The sequence below is a fragment of the Sminthopsis crassicaudata genome, chromosome 3 (assembly GCF_048593235.1).
Source record: "Sminthopsis crassicaudata isolate SCR6 chromosome 3, ASM4859323v1, whole genome shotgun sequence".
Taxonomy (NCBI): domain Eukaryota; kingdom Metazoa; phylum Chordata; class Mammalia; order Dasyuromorphia; family Dasyuridae; genus Sminthopsis; species Sminthopsis crassicaudata.
The window spans coordinates 427,783,429-427,808,629 of record NC_133619.1 but is presented as its reverse complement, the minus strand read 5'-3'; the positions used below and the strand labels follow the sequence as shown (position 1 = coordinate 427,808,629).

The 25,201-nt window shown below is 34.7% G+C and overlaps 1 protein-coding gene across 11 annotated transcripts in view; it reads right to left on the bottom strand.

The window, feature by feature from the left end:
- PDE1A (phosphodiesterase 1A) overlaps positions 1-25,201 on the bottom strand; it is a 461,201-nt gene that overhangs the window by 6,013 nt on the left and 429,987 nt on the right. For 3 of the 11 annotated variants that reach the window (XM_074302943.1, XM_074302944.1, XM_074302945.1), the window contains 2 exons: positions 22,625-22,882; positions 8,616-9,079 (listed from right to left, as the gene is read on the bottom strand). In XM_074302943.1, the coding sequence (XP_074159044.1) occupies positions 8,700-9,079; positions 22,625-22,882 (638 nt within the window). In that variant the 3' untranslated portion in view covers positions 8,616-8,699. Of the gene's footprint in view, positions 1-886; positions 1,010-8,615; positions 9,080-12,377; positions 12,496-13,223; positions 13,479-18,174; positions 18,344-22,624; positions 22,883-25,201 lie in introns of those variants that run through there. The other 8 variants (XR_012488251.1, XR_012488253.1, XR_012488249.1 and 5 more) reach the window with 5 other exon arrangements.

The window sequence follows — 25,201 nt, the reverse complement described above, 5'->3', positions numbered from 1 at the left end:
TTGGTAAAGAAAACAAAATGCAAGCAAATAACAACAGAAAGAGTAAGAATGGTTAATTATAGTCCACACCCAGCTCCCTCGTCCTCTCTTTGGGTGTGGATGGCTCTCTTCATCACTGAATAATTGGAATTGGTTTGAATCATCTCATTGTTGAAGAGAGCCATGTCCGTCAGAATCGATCATCGTATAGTCTTGTTGTTGCCATGTATAATGTCAGTCTATTTTCTATTGGCAAAATTAGCGAGATGAAAATATATATATATAAGCAAAGGAGTACCTTCATGGCAGTTCTTAGAGTTATTATTGCCAGTTTTTCATGGAGGAAAAGAATAGCTTTTAGCTTTCTACTACTCTCAGGTGGATAGCTTGACAAGGACATGTCCATGTATACTTGAAATGATGGATATAACTATTCCTATAGCAACATTCTTTGAGAGGTTTTTAGTGAATCTAATAAAGTGCTTATGTTGCAATACTTTTATTCAGTGCTTAGAATAGTGCCTAAAACTAAGCAGGTACTTAATTAAAGCATGTGGTAAGTTATATCATTTATCTGTACAATAGTTTGCAAAACTTTTGTCCTCAAAGTCTTAGTCTGATATTTAATAATAATAATAATATAGTCTTCCAATATTTATTTTGCTTTTCATTTAGATTCTAAAATCTTGGCTATTGATTTCAGGTATGAATAAAATTGTTAGTGAGTCAGAGGAGGTATACAGTTATGAATGTTTTATCTTTTATAAAACTGCTAATAAAAGTTAAATAAGAACCTTTAAAGGAGAATACTGTAAAAGAATGTTCAAGTAAAGTAACTCATACAAATGTTATTATAAGCTATATATTCTTTGGGAATTATGTTTTAAGACTATTAAAATGGAATTACCTCTCATTTGTAATACATCAGAAGCCTTTAAGATGTCTCAAACCTACTGGTGGTGAATCATTTCACGTTTTTCTTCTGTGGTATTTATAACCTCTTCTGAGTTCTTGCAAAGCTCAGGCTCACCTGAAGGGAAAAAAAGACAAGTCATTGGGAAGACTAAGTAAGCTTATCAAATTATGCTTATGAGGCTTTGTAGCATAATTCTCCAAAATCATCAGGCATTTAACTTTCATTGAGTAAACTGAAGCTTGAAAAGTTATTGTAATTTTATAATACTTTAAAACCTACAAAAACTAGGAACACAAAGAGGAAAAAGGCAAGGCAAGTTTAAACAACAATTGAATATCACAGATTGTGTCTTGTGTCTTCAGTCCCCTTTCTTTAGGAAAAAAAAAAAAAAAGTTAAAACTGAAAAGACTTAAACAAATCCCAGGATTACTCCTCTTTCTCCATGCTCCATTGAAATTCCTACGGATTTAAGATAAATGAATTTAAGGGATTAGATTGTGTTTAAGGAATAGTGTATCTAGAATACAAAATTGAATGGAATTTATAATCATTCAACTCATGTAATTTTTCAAAGCCATAAAAATTGTTTAGAAGAAGATCTCTAACCTAAAAAAGATAATACAGATCCATGACATGAGATTTCCTCATCTAGTTTTATGAATAAAGGAAAAAGAAAAGAAACAGAATAATAAAGAACAAAATGTGACATTAAAAAAAAATCTCAGTACTATATTATCTCCCCCATAATGTTTTTTTTTAATTACAGAGTTTTTGCTTAGTTATAAACAATTAGTCAATGAAAATCCATTAGCTATGAAATAAGAGGTCTAAAGAATGGATCCTTGTTCTGCTCTTTAATATTAGAATAACCTTGGGTCAGATGCTTAACCTGTATGGGCCTTGGCTTTCTCAGCTATAAAATGAAAGGTATGAATTATATGGTTTATAAGTTTTCTTCTAGTCCCAAACCTATGATTTCATGAGTGATGTATATATTCTATGTCAATTTGTATATTGAGGAAATCAGAGATGCCAAGGATTTTTTCCATGGGAAAAGAAATTAAAATATAAATTATAAGATAAATATAAAATAAAAAAGTACCATCAAGAAGTAGAACATACCATTGGGCTTAGGACAGAAAGTAATCTATCAGAAACAAGGCTTGAGAATTTCTATTCTGTTCAAAAAAGACTTTCAGAGACAGGAGAGGGCATTTCAATGGACTATCCTTTGGCTCCCCTCACATCCCTATGACTTTCCAGATCCAAGATAATTCCTTGGCCATCATTCTCCTAAATATGTTCTCTTTTCTTATCAGAATGTAATCTCCTCGAGGGCAAAGATGCTTCTTCCTTTGTTTCTATTTGTTTCTCTTAGCCTCAGCATAGTACTTGGCACATAATAAGTGCTTATAAATATTTTCATTCAACAAAATTAATTTAAAAAGTGAACCCTTGAGGAAAAGTATTGAGTAATAGAACTGTCTATCTTTAAGGTCCTGCTACACAAATTTACCTTGAGATTTGTTTGGTACTATGAGGTTAGGATGATAAAAAGTAAACAGAAATTCATTTAAAATAATGTTTTAGGACCAATATCAAACAGAGGTCATTTTATGTCTACCTCTCTCTATTTTTGCATTTATATCTCTGTATTTATAAAGCAAAAGGAATATGTAAATTTAAGTATATGTCTATGCCTATGTATTTAACTTAATATCATGCCCAGCTTCCAGCTACATTGCTGGAAGATTTAAGATATGTCATATAATAGTAGTTTTGAGACTATGTGAACTTCCATCATTTTCATCTTCAAGTAAAAATTGCAAATTTAGTGAGATTTTGGAGCCTCCGTTTGGCCAAGAACAAACATCCTTACTTGGTAAACAAGATCTGCATTTGTGGGCCAAGCGCCTATCTTTTAGGTGCTATTGGCTATTGCTACTAAAAGTTGATATCTGTTTGTCTTAGGCACTGTACTATTACATGATAGACTTGTGTAAAAGGGAGGATAGTAGGGAAGAGGGGAAACATATTTCTCCTGCATTTATAAAATACTATTCTGCTCATGGCCTAATTATCTTTCTGGAAATTTGAAGCTGCCTCTGGGGCTAACTACCACTCCCACTCCCACTCTGATGGATGAGCCTTTCTGTCATATTGCCTGAGACCAAGTCACTAACCCTTGTACTTTAGCACAAACCTCTGCACATAGTCAATGCTCAATAAATGCTTATTTAAATCTATTGGTCATCTATTTCTTGGGGAATTTATCTCATTTCATGAGAATGGGAAGAGCAATGAGTTTGGAGTCAGAGGTTCTGGGTTCACATCCTGCCTATGTCACTTGCTAGCTGGATGTCACTAGTCAAATAATCTCTGCTATATAAAGTCATTTTTCTCTCTCTTTTTTTTTCTCTGAAGAACTTTGGAATTGATTGTGTGACATAGGACACACTGGTAAAGGACCATCCAGGATGATATTCCTCTGTCAAAAAAGTCATTTTGCTCCATGAGCAAGGCAGGATTGCAGTAACTCAAAAGAAAGACAAGATACCCAAATTTAGAGACATCTTCACTTCAAATATTTGTGCACCAGCTGTGATAGTGCCTGATTAGCCAAAGTGGAACATACTATATCTTAACCTCCAATATAGTGATGTCATTTTGGTCCTTTTTGACCCACCAACTAACCAACTAACAAAGCTATTATGAAGACCAAATGAGATAATGGATATAATGCCTCTTTAAAATTGCTATGTAAATATTAGCAATCAGTCTCTAATGGCATACAGATGGTCCAAAGCAATAATAGCAGAAGGCACTCTATCTAAAATACCATCAAATATTCATTATGGAAAAAAGAAGGATCATGATCCTTTAGGGATTATTTTAATGATAATAATGTATATATACATATATACATACACATAATTATATTTACATATGTGTTTCATACAGAAAAGCATATTAATACTTTCCAACCTATACCTATGTATCAATTTCTGCATATGTTTATGTATGTGTATATATGTACATATATTTTCATTTGTATATGATGATATATTTATGCATAATTCAATTCATATCATGTAGAATTATATTAGGGTATTTAGGTTGTTTTGTCATGTTTTTCAGAAGGGTACTGTTTTACTACTTCAAATTCATTGATGGGCCATTATAATTTACAAGTGTCTTTCTATAGGTCTTGTATCCGGCCAGACTCCCTATCAGTTCCCTCCCTTGTATTTTTAAACTCTTTTGTCTGAATTCACTCCTTCCCAGAGTTCATAAAAATCAAGCAGTTTAAACCATCACTTCTGTGCTGAATATTTCCATATTAATAGCTTAAATCTTGACTTCCAAACCCATGCTTCCAACTTCTTACCAGACATTTCTATCAGAATATACAGCTATAGACTAGAACTCAGTATATATAAAATCATAATTTCCCCTCCATTCCAAACTCAATCTTTTTCAAATGCAAATTTATTCTATTATCTAGAATTGAAAACTTGGAGTGATCTTGGACTCCCCTGAGTTCTTTACTGCCCATATTCAATCTGTCATCTTATTTTCAGTTTATCTCAGAAAGTCCTTGTATCTATGGTACATTAATCAATCAATAAGCATATACCAAAGACCTACTATGTGCCAAGTAGTGTGTAAATAGAGTGTCAGGCCTAGAGTCAGGAGGACTATTGAGTGAGAGAGATATACAAAGAAAAAGTTGGGAAAATTCTGTATGTATATAAGCAGGCACAAAATATGCCCAGAGTATAAGGTAATTTTACAGTAAAAGGGGGAGGCATTAGCAGCCAGAACAATTAGGGAAGGCTTTACATAGGAGATGGCCTTAGACCTGATCTTTTCTAAGAGTTATAGGTGAAAAAGTGATTTACTCCAGATCTAAGGGACAGTTTATGAAGAGGCACAGGGATGGAAAAAAATAGTTGATACAGCACCAAGCCTGGAGTTAGGAAGATGAGTTCAAAGATCCAGTTTCAGACACTTATTAGCCATGTAACCCTGAGCAAGATACTTAACTCTGTTTACTTCACTTCCTCATCTTTAAAATGAACTGGAAAAATAAAAGTTTTTTTGCCAAGACAACCCCAAATGAAGACATAAGTGGAAAAGCAATTGAGCAACAAAATAAATAACAAACAAGAGGTGATTAGGACCTAAACTAAAATAAGAGCCATGGGGTCATAGCTATGTGAGTAAAGGGGACAGATATGAAAAATGCCAACAAGAATTGACAGCTGAATGAATATTTAGGGTGAAAGAGGATGAGCTGTTGAGCATGACTATGAGGTTATGAAACTGGGTAAATGAAAAGATAGTGGTAGTTTTTATAAAGAAGTACTATTGATTATTATGGCATGATTATGTCACATAAAATTGATAAATAAGATATCTATGCATTTGTTTAAGTTATTTGTAAAAAAGTACAGAAGAAGAAACCAAATCAAGATAGATGCTTAAGGATCCTCATCAAGATCTTAGCTTTCTAAAATGACTTGCTGTTAAGGGCTTTGGGCCTCATAATACTATCAGTTTATAATCTACTTATTGTCCATTGTGTATCTTCAAGTTGTCCACAAGATAGTAAGAATGAGGACATCTAGGTGGTGCAGTGGATAGAGCACCAGCCCTGAAGTCAGGAGGACCTAAGTTCAAATTTGATCTCTGGGCAAGTGTGACCCTGGGCAAGTCATTTAACCCAATTGCCTGGGGGGGGGGGGGGGCGGAAATATATATAGAGAGAGAGTAAAAATGATGAAGTTCAGTGTTTGCTAGATCTTCTTGCTAAGATCTAGGTAAATAATGTCGACCCCATTCCCTCTGTTCCACCAAGTAAAAATTAAGCCAACCCTGCTCTTGAGGAATGCATACTGGCTCTCTGTGATCACTAATTCCTAGTCTAGAAGACCATAATTCGTTATTTATCAATATGTCCTGGAATTTTACCAAGAATTAAATTTTAATTCCTTGGTCTATACTTTTTAAGATAGTTCCTTTTTGCTTATTGACTAAGAGCAATCTTTTACAGGTTTGAAGGTGCCATACGACCTCCCTCCCTATTCCAGCAGAATTGCACAAATTATTCCCAGCTGTCTCCACATTAAATTTCTAAGAGTTGACAGTCTTATGCTTTCAGTGGAATTATTAAAAAAAAAAAACTTATGCACTTTACAAAGACTGGTGTATAAATCATCTTTTTTGTTAGCTAATTTTAAAGAAACCCTTTTCTACACTTATTTGACCAGAGATTATGACAACTTCCTCTAAACATTCTCCTCTGCTGGCTAAACATTGCCTGTTTTTTAAACTGATTTTAGATCTGTGCTCCCTTTCTTACCTTGCCCTAAAATTTGCATTTTCCTCAAAGTCAGTCCAGCTAGGGATAATGATCTTTGATCTTATTTTTGTTGCTATTTTACTTAGAGATTTATAAAAACACTTTCCTCAAATTGTCCCTTTGAAGGAGAGACTACAAATATAATGGTCTCTATTTTATAGAGGAGGTGTAAATGAGAAAGTGAGTCAGAATGGTGTAGGACATGAGGTTTTTAAATCAGGAAGTTTGGGATCATGTCGCTTTTCTGACAACTACTATGAGACTTTGAGTGTTCTAGGTGATTATAAGTTACAAAGAAGGTACTGACCTGCATCAATAGACTATGGTTTCTTCTCTTGTGCATTTCACTTAAAATATAGTTTAAAGGGAGAATTGAGTGATTTTCCAAACAGAATCATGATTTGGACTTAAATTCATTACTTTCTCCTTAAACCAGTTTTAGAATTATGATTAATCAGAATGCTTAAAGAATAAAATGCTGTTATCAACTGAACTTTCTAGTTCTTTCATGATGAAACTGAATATTTGTTCCCACACTTAAAAAATCTTTGTATTGATGTACTGATCCATGGAAACCCTATTGCACATAGAATTTTAATTATATGTTAAGATCTTATATGTCCTGGAGTTTATCATTATCAAAAGCATTCCAGTCCTATATCTATAGATAATAAACATATGAGAAATTAGTTTTGTAAGCTCATAGATTTAGAACTGGAAGGTACTTTATAGATGACCTTTATCTAACTTTCTTATTTGGAAGTGGCCATTGGTAAAATGATTGCCCATAGTCATACAAGAAGTTAATAATATAGTTGGGATCTGAACTCAGGTACTTTCCACGTATACTAATCCCAGGGATTCTGTTTTGAAAATAATAAATCTCTGGTGTCAGTCAGCTTATTTTATTGTTTTTCTTTTCAAAGTCAAGAAAATAATTTAAAGATTTATTATATAACTATTTAACTTAAAGTTCAGTTGTATCTGATTATGACCCCATTTAGAATTTTCTTGGCAGGGATACTATGCCATTTCTTTCTCCATGTCATTATGCAGATAAGAAAACTGAGACAGATAAGGAAACTGAGGCACACATGGCCAAGTGACTTGCCCAGGGTCACATAGCTTATAAGTATCTGAAGTTGGATTTGAACTTCTTCCTGATACCCAACTTTGTGCTCTATCCACTATGCCATTTTATTAATTCACTTACAATTTCTAAGCTTTGATCACATGTATTAAAAAATCTTTGAAGGTACCTTATTTGTTCATAAATTTTAGGACTTAGTCTTTTTTCTACTACCAGGTAGGGATGGGAGAAAGGATAGAATTTTAAAAGTTCAAGTTGGCTTGATTATCTTAAAATGACAGGGAAGAAGATGAAAAGAATGAGAAGGGCAGGGAAGATAGCCAAGAAGTTAAGCAAGGCTCTGGGCATTATCAGAACTTAATAAAGATTTCATTAGATAACTATGGGATGGAAAAATAGCAGGAGGACCCTTTTGATTGCTCAAAGACCTCTGGATGCCATCTCCTCCTCTTCTGCCTTAATAGTACAAAATTTATGAATACCAGGAGGCATTAGTCCTAATATTTAACTATACTAAAAGAACAGTAAGGAACATTTTCAGGAAAAGAAATCTTGTAATAAAATCCATATGATGTAAATAGTCAAATGGGGAGGAGAATGCTACAAAAAAATAAAAAATAAATAAAAAAAACTCCAACATGGCTTTTCTATGATTCAGTTTGGACTTGTGATTTTTAAAAAAAAAGAAATCCCAATGTGGAAATTCCTTCCACCAATTCAGATTGACAACTCATTGTAATTTGTAGTTTAAAATATATATATATATATATATAAAATCCTAGACAGTTAAGTGACTTGTTCATGAATCATATTACTATTAGGTGTCAGAAACATGAGCTCCACTCAGGCCTTCCTGGATTCCATACTGATCTTTTATCTACCAAACCATAATACCATTCTCTCAAGGGTATCATTTCCTGAGTTAAATTACTCTGGGAAAATCTGCCAGAAATAGAACATAGATATGTAGTCTTCATAATCTAAGGAGTCCTCTCTGACTTATTCACTTACATTTGATTATTTTTTGAGGGAATTTTATCTTTTGAACATAATTGTTAATCAAACTCAATGAAATATACATAAAATAAGAGCTCACTTAACTGTTGGAGACAGTTCCCTTACATCTTACTGTAGCATCTAGAAATGATGTGACAAAGGAATTCCGATTTGTATAGGGTATTAACAGAGTAATATACTTCAAAAGGACAGAACTTATTTAACATTGTTGGTGTCTCATATATTACTAATATCAAAAGAAAATATTATTTGAGTTTAATGGTTTTTTATTTGATGAAATTTTAATTTTGTGCAGGTTTCTGTTTCTTTTCTATTTGCTTTCTGTTTTCCTTTTAATTGCCTAGATTGTATAAACCCATTGCCAAAAGATATGAGAGAGCCATGAATAGAGATCCTCGCTTAGATAGTCGGTTACTCAGAAATAAGGATCCTTTTGAGATGTTAGATTTCAGTGGCATCCCAGGCTGCGTTTTTTTCCTTGTCCGAATGACTTTTTTTTGGTATACATCAGACTTAGTGCTTGACTTCCGAATGGACTCTCTACTAGAAGGTCTAGAAGAAATTTGTTTACGGGTAGATCCAGGAGTTGATGCTCTTGAGAAAGACTTGTGACTAATTTTCTGAGAATTTTCACGAGCTGTTTTGGCCCCAGGTGACAGGACCTTTACCTCTGGGTCAACAAATATTTGCCCTTGATGAATGCTCATAATTTCTGTGAAGAGGGAACAAAACATGAAATTTAAAAATTGCTGGAATATGAGATTTATGTCATATCTTTCTTGCTTTTGGGGGGGAAGGAGGGAAGCTAAAACAAACCATGGTTATTTTTTCACAATATTTTATTTATCCAATTATATGGAAAGATAGTTTTCAACATTCATTTTTGTAAGAATGTGAGTTTCTAATTTCTCCCTTCCTCTCTTACCTCCCACTTCTCAAGTTTTGAAATTTTTGTTTTGAAATATATAAATATAGATCAAGGCAATGGGGGTTAAGTGACTTGCCCAGGATTACAAAGCTAGCAAGTGTTAAAAGTCTGAGACTGGATTTGAATTCGGACCCTGACTTATGGGTCAATGCTCTATCCACTGTAACATGTAGTTGTTCCGACTTGCTTTGCTTACTGATAAGGGTACAAAATCATATGTAATTTTATTTCTTCCTTTGTGACTAATTCCTGGAAGATAAGTTACATATCCAGAACCCCCCCAAAAAAAACCAAAGGAACTAAGCAGCTATTACAAACATGTATATATGTGACCCAAACTTTCACTAAAATTCTACTTCATTGCTTCATCATGGTATAGAGGATTTTGTCAGATACTCCCTTTTCCTCTTATCTCATACAACTCAAATATCTTTCCCCATTATTTCTTCCTTTATTCCTATCACATAAAAAATTGGTTTTTCTCCCTTATCCAGGCAAATCCTTCTACCTTCATCCTGGAGCCCACAATCTATCACTCAATATACATATATTAAGAACTTGCTTTGCATCAGGTATTGTGTTAAGTTCTGGGGATACAAAGAATGGTAAAAGCGATTAATCGTTCCTTTCTAGGAGATCATATGGGCTGGAGGAGGTGAGACAACAACATAGTACTACAGAAGGTAGGTGGTAGATTTAAGGAAGAACAGGAAAGGATTCCTGTAGAAAGTGGAATTTTAGCTGGAACTAGAGGGAAGTTAAGGGAGCCAAGAGGCACTATGGGAGGCATAGTGGCCTGGAGATCAGCCAGAACAATGCCTATAGTTTGGAAATAAATTGTCTTGTTCCAGTAACAGCAAGGAAACCAAGGCCCTGTGTGAAGTGAATTGTGTGAGAAGACTTGAAAGGTGCAAAAGGACCAGGAAGGATAAAGAGTTTTGAAGGCCAAACAGAAGATTTTATATTTGCTCCTGGAGGTAATAGGGAGCCACTCACTTACAAGGTGTTCAGAAAAAGGGATACAAGGACACTTTCAATTTCTCTAAAGAACTCTGCAGGGTAATGAACTGAACCAGCTATACCCAGCAAAGGAACTCTGGGAGATGAACTACTACATAGAATTCCCAACCCCTCTATTTTTGTCCGCCTGCATTTTGGATTTCATTTCACAGGCTAATTGTACACTATTTCAAAGTCCGATTCTTTTTGTACAGCAAAACAACTGTTTGGACATGTATATATATATATTGTATTTAATTTATACTTTAACATATTTAACATGTATTGGTCAACCTGCCATCTGGGGGAGGGGGAAGGAGGGGAAAATTAGAACAAAAAGTTTGGCAATTGTCAATGCTGTAAAATTACTCATACATATATCTGGTAAATTAAAACTATTTTAAAAAATGCTTTGCCAAAAGAACCTGGAAAAAAAAAAAAAAAAAAAAAAAGAACTCTGCAGGCCTTCCTAACAGATTGGGTATGGGGGGTAGGAGGATTAAGTAAGTGAGAAGCTGAACATCACAACTTGGTTGCAAGAATGGGTGATTGGAGGGATGGTGGTTCCTTAAAAAGCAACAGGGAAGTTGTGAAGAAGGGTCAGTGTGATGAGAAAGAGTTCAGGCTTGGACATTATGCTTCCTGGTTTTGATACTTAATTGTCCCTTTTGTTCTATTCTCTTCTGTTTTCCCCCATAAACTAATTTGATTGATGTCTTATCAATTTTCAGGGATTCACTGATCATCTCTATGCAGCTGCCTAGACAGATAAGTGGTACAGTAGATGAAATGCTGAGCCTGGAGTGAGGGATATGTGTATTTAAGTCTAGCCTCAGAAATGTATGTGGGTAATTCTGGATGAGTCATTTAACCTCTGGCTACCTCAGTTTCTTCATTTGTAAAAGCAGGATAATAACAGAACTGTCTCCTAGGATTGTTTTGCAAGTCAAATTAAATAATATTCATAAAGCACTTTTTAGACCTTAAACCAGCCAGTCAAATAAGTGCTATTATAGTTATTATATTTACAGATAATTCTCAGATCTATCCAGCTTTAACGTTTTCTGACATCAGTCTCACATCACTGGCATCTTATTGTTCACGTCAAAATGGATGTCCTATAAAGATCTCAAACTCCATAAACCTAAAGCAGAATTCCTTATCTTTATCCTCAAATAAGTCATTTTTTTCTGAAATTCTTTGTTACTGCCCAGGGGAATCATATCTTCCCAGTCAAGTTGGCTCATAACCTCAATGTTACCATTGATTCCTTATCCTGATAGGTTGCAAAGTCCTATCTTCACTACATCTTTTATATATGCCCTCTTCTTGCTACCTACATAGCCCATTCTGGTGCAATTGATTATAACTTCATGCCTTGCCCACTGCAATAGCCTCATCTCTCTTTATTCTAGGTCATCCTCCAGACAGCTGTAAAAGTAATATTCCTAAAGCATAGTTCTGACTTTATCATCTCTATAATTAATAAACTCTAGTAGGTATTACTTACCTTCAAGTAACTAAAATGAAAATTCCATTTAATCTTTACATCTTCACAAATCATTCCTTCCTATTTTTGCACTTTTGCAGTCCTTCCTTACTTTGTTCCCTTCCCTTTATTCTACAGTCTAGCACCCTTGACCTTTTTGCTAATACTCATATATATTACATCTTCTGACTGTGCAGTTTCACTAATCTTTTCTTGTTAAAAATCTCATCTTTGCCTCCTAGCTTCTTTCAGGTCCTAGCTTAAATTCTACCTCACATATCTAAAAGAATGTTGAATTCTATAGTGATCTCATATTGTTGCTGTATTAGTGTGTATATATATATATACATATATATGTATATATATATAAATTATATATGAATATATGGACTATACTAACTTCTATAGATAATTTAACAATATATTTCATATAGTGTAATACATAAATATCTATTACATGTATTATATATTCATATGCATTCTAACTTTTATATAATCTCTACACTGAAGGGACTGTAAAATAAAGATCATAGTATATGGTCCATGGTTGCAGAGGAAAACTGCTTATATTTTGTTAGAAATATGATTCTTAACCTGGAATGTGTGGACTTGCTCTTAAAAAATCTCTTGATAGGTGTACTTTTAGAAGGCCATATATTTCCTTTTATGTATTATTTTTTTTCCATAGTAGGTACTAGACTGTCAAAGGAGTCTGTGACATAAGAAATAAAGAAGAGTTAAGAATTCTTATTCTAAAATATCAGTTTTCTATACTTTCCTTAATATCCAGAAAAGAAAAACAGAAAAATAATAATAAATAAACAATAAATAATGAATAATAAACTAATAACTAAAAAAGCTCCACAATCTCCACAGTCATTTAAGTAATGCTTATCATCTCATATCTATAAGTTGATGAAAAACCTAATGAATTCTACTTCCTAAATATAAAGCAGACTTTCCCCATTGAAATCTCTTCAATCTGCCAAAAACTATTTGAATACCATTTGTTTTACTGTAGTGGGAGTGGGGACTGAATGATCTACAATTTCTACTAGTAGCTGGTTAGTTGATTAAATACAAAGTAATCTCAGCTATACATCAAAGTATGTTAAAAGACAAAGGAAACTCACCTTTACTCCTAAAGTTATAGAAATCATTGAATTTTTAAAAGTAGATCTTTAGGGGAAGGAAGCTTTATTTCTAGACTTGCAAAAGTTGTCTTGAAAAAAGAAACTAGATCTATATATGGTTCCTATGTGTTCTGATCAGACTGTTAGTAGGGACAATGGTTTTTTGCCTTTCATTTTACTCCTAGCACTTAGAATAGTGCCGGGAATATAAGCTCAATAAATGTTTGAGCTGTAAGGTTTATTTGTTGGTTTTTGCAGAGCTAATTGTTGATTTACATGAAAACTAGTTTTAAAATCTAAAAATTACCCTTATACTCTGAAGTCTCCGTATTTTTAGTTTCTCCTGGTTGAGCAGAATCTAAGGAAGATGACTTATAAAAAAAACATCTCATGTCAGTTCCCCTATGTTGAAACAAAGATGAAATAGATGTATTTGACTGAGCAGTGATTCTTCTCATATTGCTTAACTTGGAGGTCAAATTTGTATTCTTCCTTGTAGTATGATCTTGTCTTTTTACAAGTGACTTTTTCTGAAGTTCCTTTTCATTCTTTAATACATCTTCTGAAAAGAAATGAAATGCATAAGTGCTATTTGAATAAAGTTGTTTTTGTAAGTATTGGCTAATATTGATAATTTTGTAGAAGGTACTTTTGCCAAACAAAAAACTCTTCTGTGGCAGGGGTCTTTAACCTTTTTTTGTGCCATGGATCTTGTAGGCAGTCTGGGGAAGGCCTGAATCCCTTTTTATATTAATAGCATTCAATACATAAATAATATAGAAAGGAAAACAACTACATTGAAAAAAAAAAAAGATATAATTCTTTTCCTATTCCAGTTCATTAACCCCCTGAAATTTACCCATGAAACTCAAGTTAAAAACTTTTATTCTGTATTTTCATATTGATATTTTTACATAAAACAACCACCCTAAAAAGTTGGTTATGTCAAAATAATGAATTTTATGTGACTATTTACAATATTATAATGATCTTTATAACAAGGCAACATGAAACAAATATTTTCCTCTTTAGTCTTTTTTAAAGGACTTCTTTTAGAGCTTCCACACATCCCCCCCCTCCTTCTCAGAGAGAAAAAGACTTGTTACCTTTAAAGTTTTACTGGCAATTCTGAAATGATATGATTATGATATAAGCTAATTCCAATGTAGCACAGGTTAAGAGTTTGTTTCCCCACCTCGTCTCCTCTGAACCCACAGCATTCTTCGATCTTTTAAGGATGCATGCTGCTTTAGTGTTCTCAACTCCAAATTATGGTTAAGTTACTCATCCCCTCTCCAGTTTCTTCTTCTCACTGCCTTCCTTTACCATCCCATCTTCTGTTCCTCTGCTGTCTGCTTATCTCTACTATATTGTTTGCCTCCATACCCACTATGGCTAATTAAAATGTCATTGCTGTCCATATGATGCTTCTAGTTGTTGACTATCATGGTGAGTCCCCAAGGAACCAGACATGCTTATCTCCATTTCATAATTTCATAAGATGATTGTCAAAGCAGCACAAAGTACATACTACACTTCCAAGTCAAGAGAGATAGGGAGATCCAATATTAAATTAAAAAAAAATGAACAGATGAATGAATGCACAAATAACAGAATGAATAAATGAATGATTAAAAAGTAAAGATCTTTTTAAAAAGAAAGTAAAAGATTGAATTAGATAGCCTTTAGGGTCCTTTCAAAGTCTTAATCCTATGATCTACATTATTATTAAATTTTAAAAAAGATTTTGGCAAAACCAATCAGCACATATGTGCAATATCTGACCCTTTTAGTGGCTTCATTAAGAAAGGAGAGAGTCTAAGAGAGTATGTTAAAAATGAAAGGACTTTCAGGATTCTGTAGTATTTTTTGCCATAACAATACTAATGTAAATATAATTTTACAGATCAGGTAAGCAAGACTCGTAAGAATTAGTAGCTTTGGTAATACTGCATAGCTAATGAGTATCAGAGCTGGATCACAAACACAAGCTTCTGATCCTTAAGCCTTGTTCACTCTTCTACATTATACATATGTATTCTCACAATGCCTTCCCATCTGTGTCATCCCCTGCAGCTCACTTATACCTCACTATTATGTGAAGCTTCTTCTAATGATCAAGGAAACAAGTTTCCTGCCTTTCTTTAGTCACAGGTAATTTGCTCAGAATCACAGAGCTAATAAGTGTCTTGAGACTACATTTGAACTCAGGTCTTCCTGATTCAGGCCCAGTGTTTTATCCACTGAGCCATATTACTCCTTCCAAAGTCATAGACTGGAATTCAAATCTGGCTTCACCAGCTGTAAAGAGCTGGAGAATTTACCTACACCTCTACTTCTATCTGCACCTGTGAAATTGGGATAATAATACTACCTTTCTCCCTGGGTTGTGAGGATCACATGGTTACGTGTTGAGATCCACAGATACTGAGGAAACTTCGGACAAAGGGAATTCTGCTAATCTACAAACCAGATTGGCTTTTCCATCACCCCTATGGATAGCAGTCTCTTGAGAAGTTGAGACATGAGAAGCTTTTGCTATCTCCTGGATTTACAAGCATCAATTAGAGCCTTGCAATAAAAGAAAGTGCCTTAGTATTAAGTCCTTAGTGTTAGATAACCTCTGCCTATTTCCTAAGGCCAGTATAGGTATATATATCGAAAGTTAGCACAAGGATGTCTGACCATCTGCAGTTTCAGGATGCCCTTGGAGTCATAAATATGACAGAATTCTGTCATATACTATTTGACATAAACCAGAGACTTAAGGTATAGATCCCCATGTGTCCCATTCCCTAGAACAAAGAAATTCATGAGTAACTGATGCATGATATATACTCTGTCTTATCTAACCCTATGGTTTATAAGTGCTTGGTATTGATCAATAAAGTGGACTCCTACCTTCACCTTTCCTCCTGAGTCCCTGCTTCCCTCAATTCTTGTCAGTGACAGAATTCCAGCTAGCTCTGGGGTTCTCCCAACAACCAGAAAGTAACTCAATAAATGGTGCCCAAACAGGGACTTAGAACCAAGAAGCTAACTTGGAACAATATGAGTTTGGTCAGGGAGTCTCTGGCATCCTTGCACCAGGGCAGCAGAATTTAGTGATGACGGATTCAGTCACTTTAGTTTTTAGCCAAATAATGTGGCAGAACTTAACTATAAAGCCTCCCTCTTGAAGGAAGTATGATAAGTGCTTGGTAAAACTTATAAAAAAACAGGGATTGATAGACTCAAATCACAGAATTTTTAGATATCATAGAGTGCATTTCTCCTTGGCTATCTAAAGAGGGAACTTTAGATCTAGAAAAATGGAAAGTGGTAGGAGAATATCATCACACCTATACCAGGTTTTGTTCTATCCCCATTCATTTCCTATGTATAATATAATTAAAATGGATCTTAGGGATTCAATATATTACTAAGAAAATAAAAGTGTTAGTGTGGGCTGCCAGGCTACAGAAGAGAGTAAAAATTAATCAAGAGCTATCCAGCTCCAGGAAAAAGGGATTTCTCTATTTAGCCTTTTACATCTTTCCATGCCACCTTTATTGTATCCGCCTTTACAAATTCAAACAGAATACTTTCCTCCTCCTCCTCCTCCTCCTCTCCCTCTTATGAATATGGAATCAGAAAAGGGAATAGGGAATAAAGCAGAAGAGAACAGGAGAAAAGCAGGCAGGGGAAACTTTACAGTTCTCCAGCTTAGAAGCAGCACTTTTAAAAGCAAAAGAGAGGGGAGAATCAACTCTTGGAATTTCTCTAGCTAGTTTTCCCTTAATTGAGGAGCCAGATCAAATTGGCTTGTCAGGTCAGATGAGGCAATGACATTCTCCTTTTGATTTTAACATAATAAAAGATTTTTTAAAATCGTGTTCTCAATATGGCGCTACATCAAAATACATTGGATAGTTTAGCCAATGAGATATTAACATCTAATGATTGGAAGGGCATAGCTAAAATATGTTTATAGAGCCAGGAAAATTCTTATTATGGCTATCTGAATTTAGCGAGTTATGGAGAGCCCAGGCACAAAGAAATAGGATGTCAGGTGCTCAAGTACAAGCTACATTTGAACAATTAAGTGGAACAGGAATTTTGTTGATACTTTGCAGCAAATTCAGTATCCAATAGGCACTTGCAAAAAAAATCAGTTGCTGCTATTAGAGCATGGAACAGCATGCCTGATCTTCAGAATTTACAGGAATCATGGGGATTCCTGGCACATAAGGTTAGAGATAACAGAATAGCATTGGGCCATCTGTTAGCTGCTGAAGGTGATGTGTGGGTGTGAATTCATCTTGTTTATAAATAAACAAATCACAACAAGTGATTATAAATGTTCATCATCTCCAAGATACATCACAATGGATGGAAGACACTAGATTACAATTGTTTCCCTCATTATCATTATGAGATAAGTGGACATTGTTTATTATTTCATGATTACTTTTTATACTTATATTGTTAGTACTTGCCTGTAGAATTCCTACCATCTTAAAAGTCATACTTTGGCTCTTTCTGGACTGGCACTGAAGTATATTTAGTCCAGTTGCAACAAAAGAAAGGCGTAGATGTTGAGATTTGTGTATAGTGGGAAGACTGCAGACAAAGGGTATAAAAGCCTTGTGGCTGTGGAAATTCTGCTAATCTACAAATGGGACTGGCTTTTCCATAATCCTATGGATGGCAGTCTCTTGAGAAGTTGAGACATAAGAAGTGTTGTTATCTCCTGGATTTACAAGCACCAATTAGAGGCTTGCAATAAAAAAAAAGTGCCTTAGTGTTTAGTCCTTAGTGTTAGATGACTTTTGCCTATTTCCTAAGGCCAGTATAAGCAGATATTATGACAGGATAAGTTTGAAAGTTATCACAAAGATGTCTGACCATCTGCAATTTCAGGATGCCCTTGGAGTCACAAAAATGACAGAATTCTGTCATATACTATTTGACATAAACCAGAGACTTAAGGTATAGATCCCCATGTGTCCCATTCCCTAGAACAAAGAAATTCATGAGTAACTGATGCATGAATGGTATATACTCTGTCTTATCTAACCCTATGGTATATAAGTGCTTGGTATTGATCAATAAAGTGGACTCCTACCTTCACCTTTCCTCCTGAGTCCCTGCTTCCCTCAATTCTTGCCTATGACAATAACAACCATAATAAAGTTATGATTGTAGAGTACCGAGTGCCACACTAGGTACATAATAGTAACTATGTATATGTTAGCTATTCAAAGTGGAATCACTACCCGAAGGTTTAGGAGAAATTTTTTTAAGGGTGGATCCAGGAGATGATGGTCTTGACAAAGGCTGGGCTTTAATTTCCTGAGAATTTTCACCAGTTGTTTCCTGCCTCACATGACAGGACCTTTACGTCTGGATCAACGCATATTTGTCCTTGATGAATGCTGAAAATTTCTGTGAAGAGGGAACAAAATATGGAATTTAAATATATACTGGAATATTAAGATTCATATCATATTTTTCTTGCTTTGAATTTTTTTGGGAGGGAGGATGCTAAAGCAAACCATGTTTATTTTTTTTAAACAACAATATTTTATTTTTCCAATTACATGGAAAGATAGTTTTTAACATTCATTTTTGTAAGAATTCAAGTTTGTAATTTTTTCTCCCTTTCATTCTTTCTTTCTCCTGCCCCAAGATCTTGCTTTGATATATATATATATATATATATATATATATATATATATATATATATATATCTGGCAAGGCAATTGGGCTTAGGTGAATTGTCCAGGATCACACAGTGTGCAAGTGTTAAATATCTGAGACTGGATTAAAACTCAGGTCCTGATTTCCAGGCCAGTGCTCTATCAACTGTATCATCTAGCTGCCCCAACTTGCTTTGCTTATTGATAAGGGTATAAAGTCATATGTAATTTTATTTCTTCTTTGTGACTAATTTCTGACTGATAATGTATCCAGAAAAACTAAAGAACTAAACAGTTATACACAAAAATGTATGTATGTGACCCAAAATTTTCACTAAAATTCTACTTCATTGCTTTATTATGACATGAAAGACATTTCTTCTTATTCATCTCATACAACTCAGATACCTTTCTCTACTATTTCTTCCTTTGTTCCTATATCATAAAGAAATAGTTTTCCTCCTTGTCCAGAAAATTCCTTCTTCCTTCATGCTAGAGCCCACGATCTGTCACTCAATATACATTTACTAAGAACTTGCTTTGTGTCAGGCACTGTGTTAAGTTCTGGGGATACAAAGAATGGTAAAAGCATTCCTCCCTTTCTAGGAGTTCATAGTCGTATGGGCTGGAGGAGGGGAGACAACATATAAAGTACTACAGAAGGTAGGTGCTAGATTTAAGGAAGAACAGGAAAAGATTCCTATAGAAGATGGAATTTTAACTGGAACTAGAGGAAAGTTAAGGGAGCCAGAAGGCCCAGAGGAGGCATGGAGGCATGGAGGCCAGCCAGAACAATGCCTATAGTTTGGAGATAAATTGTCTTGTTCCAGTAACAGCAAGGAGACCAGGGCCCTATGCGAAGTGAATTGTGTGAGAAGACTTGAAAGGTGCAAAAGGACCAGGAAGGATAAAGAGCTTTGAAGGCCAAACAGAAGATTTTATGAGTGGCTCCTGGAGGGAATAGGGAGCCACTCACTCACAAGGTGTTCAGAAAAAGGGATACAAGGACACTTTCAAGATCTATCTTAAGAATTTTAGAATTGACTGTTTGACATGGGAGACACTGGCACAGGACCACCCAGGATGGAGTGCCTTCATCAGAGAAGGTGCTGTGCTCTAGGAAAAGAGAAAAACTAAATTAGCTCAGAACTTGAGATACTCAAAAGTGAGAGAGTCCACCCCAAATACTCATAGAGGCTCTTTGGGTCTGCCCTGCTGCAGAGCATTTGGAATTCTTCCTGCTCTGCTCAGCCACAGTTGGAGTCACTGGAACCCGACACAGTGATATCAGGTTGCTGCTATTCCAGAAGGAAGGACCACCAACACCATTCAGTAAGGTGGGTGACATGGTCAGACCTGCCTTGGAGGAAGATCACTTTGACCACAGAATAGAGGAGGGAGTAGAGCAGGGAGCAATTTGTGGTAGGGACACCCCACAAAAGAGCTAGTGCAATGTTCTAGGAGTGAGGGGACAAGGGTCTGTAGGAGGGCTGTGGCTCTTCACAGGAAAGAAGGCACCTAATCTGAAAGATGTTTCAAAGGTTAACTCTGCAGGCCTTCCTAACAGATTGATTATGGGGGTAGGAGGATTAAGAGAGTGAGAAGCTGAACATCACAACTTGTTGCAAGAATGGGTGACTGGAGGGATGGTGGTACCTTAAAAAAGAACAGGGAAGTTATGAATAGGGGTCAGTGTGACGAGAAAGAGAGAATTCAGATTTGGACATTATTGCTTCTTGTTTTCTATAATAAATTGTCCCTTCTATCCTATCCTCTTCTATTTTCCCCCATACACTAATTTGATTGGTCTTATCAATTCTCAGGGATTCATTGATCATCTCTATGCAGATGCCTAGACAGCTAGATGGTACAGTAGATGAAATGCTGAGCCTGGAGTTAGGAATATGTGTGTTTAAGTCTAGCCTCAGAAATTTATGTGGGTGACTTTGGATGAGTCATTTAACCTCTGGCTACCCCAGTTTCTTCATTTGTAAAAGCAGGATAATAATAAAACTGCCTCTGGGGATTGTTTTGCAAGTCAAATTAAATAATATTCATAAAGCACTTTTCAGACCTTAAACCATCCAAATAAGTGCTATTATAGTTATTACTACAGATATAGATACAGATATAGTTATTACTACAGATAATTCTCAGATCTATCCAGTTTTAACCTCTTTTCTGACATCAGTCTCATATCACTGACATCCTATTGCTCACCTCAAAAATAGATGTCCTACAAAGATCTCAACCTCCACAAAATTAAGACAGAATTCCTTACCTTTATCCTCAAATTAGTCTCTTTTCTGAAATTCTTTGTTACTGCCTAGGGGATCATATCTTCCCCATCACTTTGGCTCATAATCTCAATGTTACCCTTGATTTCTTATCCTGATAGGTTGCAAAGTCCTATCTTCATTATGTCTTTTATATATGTCCTCTTCTTGCTACTCATCCAGTATATCCTGGTGCAAAAGCTTATAACCTTATGCCTTGCCTACTCCAGTAGCCTTGTGGTTAGCTTTCCTGTCTAATCTTTCTTTACTTTAGACCATCCCTTAAAAAGCTGCAGAAGTGGTCTTCCTAAAATCATAGGTCAGACTGTACCATCCCAATACTCAAACTCCAGTACTATCCATTACCTTCAGGCAACTAAAATGAAAATCCCATTCAACTTTTAAACCTTTGCAAACCCTTCCTTCCTATCTTTGCAGTACTCCTATACTTTGTTCCTCTCCCTATATTCTACAATCTAGCATCACTAACTTTATTACTGATTCTCATATATATTATTACATCTTCTGAATCTGTGCAGTTTCACTAGCTGTCTTTTCCTCCTAAAATTCTCTTTTTCCTCTTCTCTACCTCTTGGCTTCTTAACCTTAAAAATCTCTCCCTCATGTCTAAAAAAGAACTTGAATTATATGGTAACCCTAGATATTTTCTGTATTAGTGTGACTATCTAAATGATAATTGAATTTATAGACTATACATATTTTATAGTTTATTTCATACAGCATATCTGACATAATATAATACATAAATATCATCTACATGTATTATATATTCATATGCATTCTAATTTTTATATAGAGTCTCTATACTGGAAGGACTAGAAGATAAAGGTCATATTATATGGTCCATGATTACCGGGCAGAAAACTGATTGTATTTTTTTAGAAAAAGGATTTTTAACTTCGAATGTGTGTACTTGCTTTAAAAAACATCTCTTTATAGCTAGCTATATTCAATATAATTATTTTATAAACATTTGTATTTTATGTAACAATTTTTTTTTCTATGAAAGGTCCACAATATCCACTAGATTGTCAAAGGAATCTGTGACAGAAAATAATTAAGAATCCCTATTCTAAAAAGTCAACTTTCTATCTTTTCCTTAATCTCCAATAAAACAAAAAGAACAGAAAAAAAAAAAAAACAATCAGAAAATCGTCCACAATCTTTAAGTAATGCATTCTAACACCTCATAGCTGTAATTTGATGAAAAATCTAACCAACCCTACTTCTAATATAAAGCAGATCTTCCATTGAAATATCTTCAATCTGCCAAAAATTATTTGAATGCCATTTGTTTTACTGTAATAGAGGTGGGGATTGAATGATCTACATTCACTAGTAGCCAGTGATCTGATTAAGTAGAAAGTAATCTCAGTTACACATCAAAGTATACTCAATAGACAGGAAATTTGCCTTCAGTCCTAAAGTTATATAAAGTACTTGAATTTTTAAAAGTAGATCTTTAGGTGAAGGAAGCTTTATTTCTAGACATGCAAAAATTGTTTTCTGAAGAGAAACTAGCTCTATACATAGTTTCTCTATTGTATTTTCTCTTACAATATAAGTAAGGATCATGTTTTTTGCCTTTCTTTTTATCCCTAGCACTTAAGAATAGTCCCTGGTACATAATAAGGCTCAATAAGTGTTTTGAAGACTCAGGATTGTTAGTTTGTTTTTACTGAAGAAATAGTTGATTTACAATAAAACTAGTCTTAAAATCTAAAAATTACCCTTATTCTCTGAAGTATCCATATTTTTAGATTCTTCTGGCTGAGCAGAATCTAAGGAAGCCGACCTATAAATAAAACATTTAATGTCATCTTCTCTAGGCACAGACACAGAAGAAAAAGTTATGTCTGGAGCACTGATTCCTCCTCTCATATTGCTACACTTGGAAGTCAAATTTGTTTTCTTCCCTGCATTATGATCTTGTCTTCTTAAAAATGGTTTTCTTTTCTGACGTCTCTTTTCATGCTTTAATATATCTTCTGAAAAAAAAAAATGAAATGCATATGTGATATATGTGTCATACTTTATTTGTAGTTAATGGCTAATATTGATAGTTTTGTTGAAGGTATTTTTGTTAAAGAAAGAAATCTTCTCTGGCAGAAGCTCTTAACCTTTTTGTGTACTTTGGATCTCTTAGGCATTCTGGGGAAGCCCTTGAACACCTACTTAGAATAATGGCATTCAACAAATAAATAACATACAAAAGAATACAAAGGAAATCAATATACTATCCCAGATCAGTAATCCTCTGAAATCTACTCATGGACCTCAACTTAAAAACCTCAATTTTGTATTTAATATTAGTATTTTTATATTAAATAATAAGCTTACCAATTTGGTTTTATCAAAATAATGAATTTTATGTGTCTATTTAGATTTTACAATGATGATCGTAACAAGACAACATGAAAAGAACAAAGATATTTTCCTCTTTAGTCTTTTTCTCTCTTCTGGAAGTCTCTCTATAATAGCTAAGGGTATGGATCCTCTAAAAGAAATCCTTTACAAATCTTCAAGCAATGGCAATTTATTTTAATGGCTTTTCTTGTGACATAAATGATCAGGTGTTATACCCATCATAAGAACAATTTTAAATAAATTAATTAATCCACAAAAGTTTTAATCTTTGATATTGAGGAGGCTGAATTGGTGGATTGCTTGAATTTGGTAATTCTGAGCTGTGGTAAATTAAGGAACTGAGTATGCAATTGGTCTGGCAATAATACAATGAACTCCTGCGGGGAAGATACCATTAGTTTCTTTAAGACGGACTGTGCTGGTCCAAGTCAGAGCAATAGGTCAAAGCTTCAGTGCTGGCCCAGAGTAATGTTGGATCTATGTATTAAGATTTTTCTGGCCCTACAATACTCCCCACGCCCACTTCTCTTCATTATAGTAATTTTATAAGAAATTACATATAAACTGTCTTCAAAATAAAAAAAAAGCATAATTTACAATATCACATATTAACTAAAATTCATTTCCTGGCAATCTGTATTAAATCAATGGAAGCCATTCAGGCACTGCTATCAGGGTTTTTTAGTCCTATGATTTACAGTAAGGACTAGCCAGTCACCAAATGGTGCAGAGTGCTTTGAGATGATGTGGCCTGGCTATCTTTAAAGTTTTACAGAGAACTCTATGATGATATGGCTATGTCATGAGCTAACTCCAATGTGGCAAATATAAGAGTCAGTTTCTCTATCTCACTTCTTCCCACCCCTCCACCTTCCATCTTCTAAGGGAGCACATGTTCTAGTGCTCCCAAATCCACTCCTCAGTTTCTTCCTTTCACTGCCTTCCTTCACCATCTCCTGTTCCTATGCTATCTGTTTTTTATCTCTACTATATTGCTTGCTCCCATTCCCCTCTATGGCTGATTAAAATGTTATTGTTACCCATATCATGCTTCCAGTTGTGCTCTATTGTGATGAGTCCCCAAGGAGCCAGATATACCTGCCTCTATTTCCCATTGACTATCAATGCAGCACATGAATAAATGCTACACTTCCAATCCAGGAGAGATAAGGAGATCCAATAGTAAGCAAACACATGAACTAATGAATGGCTGGACCAATGAACAAATGCATAAATAAATAAATAGCTGAATGAACAAGTGAATGATTAAAAAAAAGATTTCTTTTTTTTAAAGTAAAAGATTGAATTAGATAGCCTTTAGCGTACTTTCAAAATCTTAATCCTGTGACCTATGATGCTATTAAACCTTAAAAAAACCATTTTTGGCAAAACTAATCAGCACAGCATGTACAATATCTGACCCTTTCAGTGGATTAATTAAAAAAGGAGAGAGTCTGAGATGGTATGCTAAAGATGAAGGGACTTTCAGGATTCTGCATTATTTTTTGTCGTAACAATACTAGTGTAAATATTATTTAATAGATCAGCTTAAGGAAGACTCTTAAGAGTTACTGGCTTTTGTACCATTGCATGCTGGAACATAAACAAGCTTTCTGATTGCAAAGCTTTGCTCATTCCTCTACAATATATATACATACATATATGCCTTTCCATCTGTGTCACCCTCTGCAGCTTCATTACTATTTGGAGCTTCTTCTAATGATCAGGGAGACTGAACTCCAATTAATGACCAGAGAGGTCTCAGGCCTTTTCTTTTTCAGAGGTAAATTGTACTAGCTGGACTTGAGCAGGGCCACACAGCTGATAAGTGTCTGAAACTATATTTGAACTTAGGTCTTTGTGATTCTAGACCCAATGTTTTATCCACTGAGGCATGTAGCTTCTTCCAGAGTCACAAAGACTGAATTTCAAATCTGGCC